The sequence below is a fragment of the Sinohyriopsis cumingii genome, chromosome 9, assembly GCF_028554795.1.
Source record: "Sinohyriopsis cumingii isolate HCF-2022 chromosome 9, ASM2855479v2, whole genome shotgun sequence".
NCBI lineage: Eukaryota > Metazoa > Mollusca > Bivalvia > Unionida > Unionidae > Sinohyriopsis > Sinohyriopsis cumingii.
In genome coordinates, this window is record NC_142969.1 from 123,275,542 (window position 1) to 123,283,784 (window position 8,243).

The 8,243-nt window shown below is 27.3% G+C and overlaps 1 protein-coding gene across 1 annotated transcript; it reads right to left on the bottom strand.

The window, feature by feature from the left end:
• Nucleotides 1-1,490: 1,490 nt before the first annotated feature.
• On the bottom strand, nucleotides 1,491-5,909 carry LOC149792827 (uncharacterized). Its single transcript, XM_089971294.1, has 4 exons — nucleotides 5,531-5,909; nucleotides 4,778-4,880; nucleotides 2,895-2,975; nucleotides 1,491-1,555 (listed from the first exon to the last, which is right to left on the bottom strand). The coding sequence occupies exons 1-4, from the start codon at nucleotides 5,608-5,610 to the stop codon at nucleotides 1,547-1,549; spliced, it is 273 nt and encodes a 90-aa protein (XP_089827420.1). The 5' UTR covers nucleotides 5,611-5,909; the 3' UTR covers nucleotides 1,491-1,546.
• Between the last annotated feature and the right edge of the window lie 2,334 nt (nucleotides 5,910-8,243).

An 8,243-nucleotide genomic window follows, 5' to 3' on the forward strand; every position in this document is an offset into this window, starting at 1 on the left:
GCCTCATCACCTAAGAGACAACGGAGCCTTTTGCTCCCTTTTAATTCTTTTTCAACTTTTCTTTTGATTAACTGAATCAAATTATTGTTTTCCACAACTATGCCATTTTTTTAAATTGTTATTTCAACAGTCACTTCTGGCATGGAATCCTCCATCAGTGCTTCCTTACAAAAATCCACCAGTCGTTGTGGAATATACTTTCTTGACATGTTTGAGTCTGAAAAGAAATTTCATCATTTTATTTTATTATTGAATTAGTACATGTATTGTCAACAGATCACAATTTTTCAAATCTATTAATTCATTTATTATTTATTATTTTCATTTAATAGTTTCATTTTATTTTTCTTAGCTTATAATGTTATCAAATGTCAATTGCCAATTCACAGAGTAAATAATGCAATATAAACTCGGAGAAGAAACTCAAATGTCATAAATGCTATCATTACAGTTTTATAAAATTCTGTAGTTATTTTCAAATTATGTCAGTCCGAAGATCGTTTTATTTAATCATTCTTCTGTGGACAGAGGTGAGTTTATCTACTTCCGTTATTGAAAATTAAAATTTAGAAGGGACGGTAAGATTACAAAATAAACTTTTTGTCACTTGGTGTCACCTCCATTTTTAAAAAATACAATCTTGTGCCAGTTAATGAAATTTAACTTACCTAAAAAATCATCCAATTTTTCAGCATGCTCTGGGTACAGTATTTTTGCCTCTTCCCAAGAAGTGCAATTAGTTAGTTTTCTAAATACTTCCTCCAATTTCTTCTTCTGCTTTAATTTTTCTATTTCTGTTGTTACGTGCAATACTGATTTGATGTCAGCAGAAACCTTCCTTAGGTGCATAATTTTAACAGATTCTGCAACACCTTGTAAACTTCTGAAGAACTGAAACAAAATTGAAAGATTGGTTATATATATATATATATATATATATATATATATATATATATATATATATATATATATATATAGCATTTCAGTAAATAAACATGATACATATAAAGTTTAAGTTATTTATATAATGAAAAAGATCAAACTCATTATTTTCATTTATCATTGTAATATTTTTTCAATTACCTTTCTTAATCTTTTGTTAGTAAATTGTAAATGACATCATTTGCAATCACACTTATTTATGCTTTAAGCTTTAATAATAATTAAGAAAATCATACTTTTTTTATATAATCTGAATTCAGTTTTAGCAATTAATGAATTATATTTTAAATTACTTGAATTGTATATCAACTTCTTATAAATCATTCCTTATATTAAAATTCATTAATATTATTATTTTTATAAATTACTGTCAATGGCTACGTTAGATTACTTTATTAGTTTTCAAATTGAAAGTTTTAATTTCATTAGAATTATCCAAAAATAAAATGTATGATACCGAGGCAAATATACTATTACATAAAACTATTAATAATAATTATTAAAAGAATTGAGTTATATTTAAACATTCATAATTTAATAGGACTTACTTGCACAGGAAAACTTTTCTCTGGACCATTTACTTTTTCGTAAGTGTCGAAGATTTTTATAACTTCTGCAAAACATTCATCTGACATGTTTGCAATATTAGCAACTGTTGTCACAATGGTTGGAGGAACATCCTAATATATATATATATATATATATATATATATATATATATATATAGAGAGAGAGAGAGAGAGAGAGAGAGAGAGAGAGAGAGATTGAGATTTATTACTTTTAAGGAATGGAATTACTATATCTGATTTTCAGTTTAAATCATTATAAAAGTTCATTCCAGAAATTATGAACGAGTCGTTATCTTTTTGTATTATATGTAAAATCATTAATCTTGTGAATGTCTAAAAGCAATACACTAATTGCTGGATATGATTTTTAAGGTCTCTTCAATTTTACCAAATTGATCACTCTTTTCAAACAAGCAATTACCACTCCATCAACTGTCATATTTTCATAGCTGCCAATCCCGGACTAAAAAAAATACTGACTGCTTACGACAAAAATACTGATTTTCTGGAAGAAATAATGATTATTAAAATTTTACTTCATTTATAACTATTTACAACTGCGACTAAAGTAAGTCTGTAAGTTACTTATTTAATGTCAAATACGCACGTGTTGCACTCTTGCACCTTCTGCGTAAGTCATCAGACACAGTATGTTTATATGAGCCTTTTCCACACCTTGCCTTTTCAATCATTATTGATTCCAATGTACCATCTTTCATTGATGATCTTAATTTTGTGACATTTTTATTTTTACTGAACTCATCATCTTTTTTCAGCAGTAAAATGGAAAATTTATATAACTTTGAGCTAATATTTGCAACTCGGGCATGTGTCATAACCTCATCATTTAAGGGGAATTTCTTCTTCATATAGGTGCAAGCGTTTATATAGTATCTCTACACATCATTTAACAATTTCTCTTGATGCCTATTGCTTAAAGCTTCCAAAGTCTCAACACACTCTGTCCCAACATTCAAATCCTCATTTTTAATCACTGAAATCAAGGTTAGTAATGTCATTAATCCCAATTATGACTACGGGCTTAATAAATCTGCAGACCAGTTCTTTGAAAAGATTAATCAGGCGTTGCAAGAAACTAATTTTTAAATAACTAAAAGCTTACACCCGCAATCAGGTCCAAAATACGGGACAAATACAGAAAAAACATGACAGTTAGCAGCTATGTATTTCAATTTTTAGCAATGACTATTAAGACTTATAATTTATGAACCATATATTCATAAGTTAAATTTATTGGCTATTTTAAAAACTAAATGCCACAAATGAACTATATTTATCTTTACTTTAATTATACAAGGCATGCATTGAATGAGTACAGAGTGTAATCATTTCTTATGATTCACTTCGCCATATTTGTCTTACTTTCATCTCCATATCAGTAAGCATTCGTGCAATGTTAGACACACTTCTGTCTTCTAGCTTCCTTGCTTGGTATACCTTGTCCTGGAAAAAAATGTCTCTGTAATAATGACATCAATACAAACTGATCTTGGAACATAATTATCTAAATGCAATACATAATATAATTACATTAACAATCAACTTTGATCACCATACATTGACCATTTCATTATAGACCCTTCGATAATTTAATTAATGATTTCCTTATATTTCCTAATTTTTTTAATTAACATAATTTGTCAGGGTAGTCTATATATATATATATATATATATATATATATATATATATATATATATATATATATATATATATATAAATGGCATCTCCACCCCACATATGCACAACGGTGTCCTTGCTTAAAAAGGATAACACTTGTTAACAATTTTAGATTTTAGTTAAATTAAAAAAGTCTGAATTTCTTTATGCATAACTCAAAATTGAAATAAAATGTAAAACTGAACATTTATCATTATATAAGTTTTCGTTTATATTATGTGTTGTAATTATTATTTTCATTTTATTTTATTTTATTTATTTAATTTTATAGAGATATCAGCAATTGCTGCTATTGCTATACATAAGTGTTTATTGCCTCCCTTTGATTTTATCATCTCCCCTAAAAATAATGGTAAAAATAATGGTAATTTTTCATTTATAATAAATGTTCAATCTTATTGCAATTAAATTGAAATAAGGGCCATTAATATAATGATTTATATTTAAAAACCTTATTGATCAAACATATATCATTATTTATAAGAATAGATATCATTTGGTGACTTATATCAGAAACACTTTATGTTTCCATTTTTTACATGATATAATAAGCATACTAAAGTAAAATACATGCTAAGCTAAACGTTAACACCCTTAGGCATGTTATTTATAACTCATTAAGTAATGTAATAGATTAGTCAGTAGTTTGATTTCTACGCCTAGCTACTATGTCCTTGCTTTGTCTTAATCCGTTGTGTATATTTCATGTAGGAGTACAGTTATTAATAGTATCATACACCGTGAAACAGCGGCCAATTATTTTACGATTCATTTAACACGATTTTTAAAAAAAAAATCCAATTATTATGTTTTGTTTCGTTGATATATGTTCAATTTATTAATGCAACCTGAGCACCGCGCATTAATTTCGGTTCTATTAATAGAACGCGCGCGTGAACTTTACTTGGCTTGCAAAAGATTCTAGAATCTATTCTGATGTCCCGCATTGTCAACAGCAACGTTCCCAAGGAAATGTGTCAAAACTAATTTGTATTACCTCAAATTAAGGATTTTTATTCATTTGGAAGTCGATGTGTTGCTCGAGATTCCAAGTATGGGATAGAACATTGTTATTATTAGTAACGAAAAGTGCATCGTTTGTGTCAACCAGAATGAACCGGATGATTTATACATTGTATCAAAGGTTAGTGTTACGTGCGTTGCTCTCTCTCTCTCTCGCGTGCGCGCAATTTTTAGGCTTTCATTTTGGCGGTGGCAAATGTTTGTATAAAAAATTACAATTTAATTATCGATGAGGTCTATATCCAGCTTTCATACCTCACCATAAAATCGCAAAGTTCACTATTATAGACATTTCATTTGTGTGGATGGGCATTTTTTTTTATTCCTTACAGGGATTTATGTATAAATGTTTTGCCTCAATCTTTGTTATTTCCTAGAACGGTAGATGAACTAATTCATTTATAACGTCAACATTTTACAAAACGTGGTCTTCACTATTTTCTTCATACTGTTTCCAAGAGCATAAACACATAACAAATTAAAAAATTACCAAAAAATAGTTTTAGGACGTTCAAAAACTTAGGATGATAAATTATAAACTTACTTGAAATGTGAAATCCAATGTTTTGCACTTTATGTTGTGCACATTTCCAATGTGACGTGCCTGTTCCTCCGTTAGTGACGCATACACCAAAACATTTATTTTCCTGAAACAAAGAACACTTATTATGTCACTTATTGTTACGTACAGTAATGAAATGTTACATAATCTAGCTGCCGGTCACTATTTTCATTTCTGCAGCATATTTAAGTGACATAATTTATGTAAATGTTAATGGGACCTAGAAAGATATTGATTTATATCATCTTTATTTTTTACGTATACGAGTTATTGACCATCCCTATTATGGCTTTCATACAGCATTGAGCTTCGATATATAGATTAATTATATTTTGCTCCACATACCATCTAAAATGATTACCGTATCTGAGTTTCTGTATCCCCAAATTGCCCAAGTTTTGAAAAACATTTGATAAGCATTGAACGGAAGATTTATTTTGTATGAAACCTCATTGTTGGACAATCTATGTTCATCCATAATAACATGCAATTGACTGGACTTTTGCGCAGTATAAATAAGGATTGTAATTATAATAATTAGAAAATTATTTCCATAATAATTTTGCATTATATTTTTAAAACTGTAAATGTCAAATGAAATCAAGATAATGTGTCCACAAAAAAAATCCCCAAAAAACTAACTATTGAATATTGTAAAATGATCTTAATGCTACTTTTTTAAATTTACAATTTTAATTAGGCTTTCAAAAATTCGAAAACTAAGTACATTTTTACCCAATAATTTCCTTTATGTTTTCATCTTCTTCCAATGCAATTTTAAGTGCAGCCCTAAGGTGCTTTCCACCAAGTGTCATATATGTGTATGCAGATACCTTTTGCACATCAAAATCTTCTATATTTGACACCTGTAAAATTTGCGATAAAACATATTTTATTTCAATTATTATAAAATTATTCTAAGTTATAAAAAATATGATCATTGAGTTGAAAAGCATATTGTATTTAAATATGTATCAACATATTATGAAATTAATAAAACTTATAATGAAAATTTACATTTTGGTTTTAAGAAATACAATAACAGTCTATTATTACTATTTAGCAAATAAATAACTCAGACAAAATAACCTGAAACATACCTCTTTGGGGTCAACCAAAAACGCAAAATTGTTGTAACTGGAGCTGGATGTGCTCTAATTTTCTGTTTGATAATCTCAACCTGTGAATAATTATTAAGAAATGCAATTTACACATGTATGTATGTATGTATGAATGTATGTACGGTAATTAGATTCATATAATGGTTATTAGCAAACTGTCTTTATTGCAATTTTTGGTAAAATTATATTTATTTTATTTATTCTTTATAACACAAGAACTGTGGATAATTTTAATGACATTTAATAACAATAGTAATGATTGAAAATTCATCTATGATAAATGAAATGAAACTAGTTCATTTGCAAATTATCTAGCATGACTTATTAAATCTGCCATAAAAACTATGGAAAATATTTTTTATTCTGATTAATGTATAATAGTGATTGTATGGATCATTATTTGTATAGAAGCAAAATTTATAACTAATTCATGATATAATGTTTATATCCTTTTGTTGAAGATGACATAACTAAAAAAATATATTTTATACTATTATATAATTTTGTAAATGGGTAAAACATACCCAGCCATCCTTCACTTGTCTGCAAAGATATTTCTCATCAGTTTCTTTTAACCTGTCTATAGTAACCTCATACTGACCTGCAATAAATAAATTGAATTTAAAGTAGTATATTCTTTAAAAAATCATGATCATCATATTATTGTCTTATTAAGTCAGTTACATTCAGCATACATGTTTAATTACATTACAATGTAGCTTTCAAAATCTTCACCATGACAATATGATTGCAGTTAAAATTATAGTACATTTTTAAATTAAAATTAATTGTCATTAATGTCCAAATAAAAATGCAATGACTGGTTATAGATGTGTCATATAAGTAGTAATGCATAAGAGTATGTACCTAGCAACTTATCAGTTAATCTAGCATCTGCATCTTTTATCACATCTGAATCCAAAGTATCCCCTCCTACAGGCATTTCAACTTGTCTTCCTTCATTTGAAGATTGATTTGATTTATCTGAAATATATTAAATGTTTAATAAAACAAATTTTAATTATTTTACTTTAAAAAATATTTTAATTTTTAATTTAAAGTTGTTTTACAATTAATTTTCAAAGAAATTGATGGGATATGTGTCATGCTACATACTTATATTTCAAGACTCATTCATTGTGTAAAACAATTTACCATGCATATCATAAATTTGAAATCGATCACAATATTAAATTTGTTAAATCTGTATATGAATGCAAATAAGCATATATATTATCTTGTCTCTACTTCAGTTAATTTTTAATAACATTCAATCTATAATAATGTCTAAATTGTTTAAATAATAATCTTAAATTTCTGCAAATGTCAGGAAAATTAAATTGAGTTGACTCCATACCAGTCATCATCATAATTAAACCTCAATTTTTTCTCTAGCTTACACTAGCTAATTGAAAAGTATGTTAATATGTGTTAACTGAATATTTATTTTATAAACTATAATTAAAATTAGATAACTTACTGCTTGGTTTCCTTTTTCTTAAAATGCCATGCTTGTACAGTATGGCCAAAAATGTACTATTCTGGGAACATGACTCAAATTCATTCGAAAATAAATTCGTGGCTTTGAATAGATCTCGATCCATTCTTTTCTCTGAGAACTGTAACAGAAATTTGTGTATTTTATTAATATGATTCTTTTCTGTCATTTATGCTATAAAGTCTTTTAAAAAAACGATCATTAAAGTTTACAAAAATTAAGTTTATGTAATTGACTTAATATTATACAAATTTTGCTAATCTATAATTAGTAAATTTCATTTATATAATTCACTACGAAATAACTGTTTCTTCTAATAATTTTTTTAAGCAATATTTTGCGTTGTTAACGTTTTATTTTATTGTATATAATATCCATTTTAAAAACAATTATGAAATTTTCAATATTTCTTTTATTTTTTTAAATTTTAACCTTTCATATTATTTATATTCGCATAAACTTTAAAAAACAATTGTCTAAATAATTAAATAAAATTTGTGACAAAGTCAGCTTACCCATATGGATTTCGAATTACTCCCATGAGTTGTGTGCGTTATATGCGGTATGATCTCAAAGGAGGTTAATGAAACCGCCCGCCTTCCATTAATTAAAAGAAAAATTTGTTCCTCACTCTTCTCAAAACACCACGAAATTGTTGTAAATTACTTTCACTTTACGTGAAAGCCAGACGATATTTCCCGAACGGGGCGAACTAGGGAGGGGGGATAATGGAGAAATCCTACCGTCATTAAATATTCGTACATTCAGATATGCAAATGCATCCTCTAAAAACGATGGTTTTGATTGGTTGTACAATACATTCCTCAGA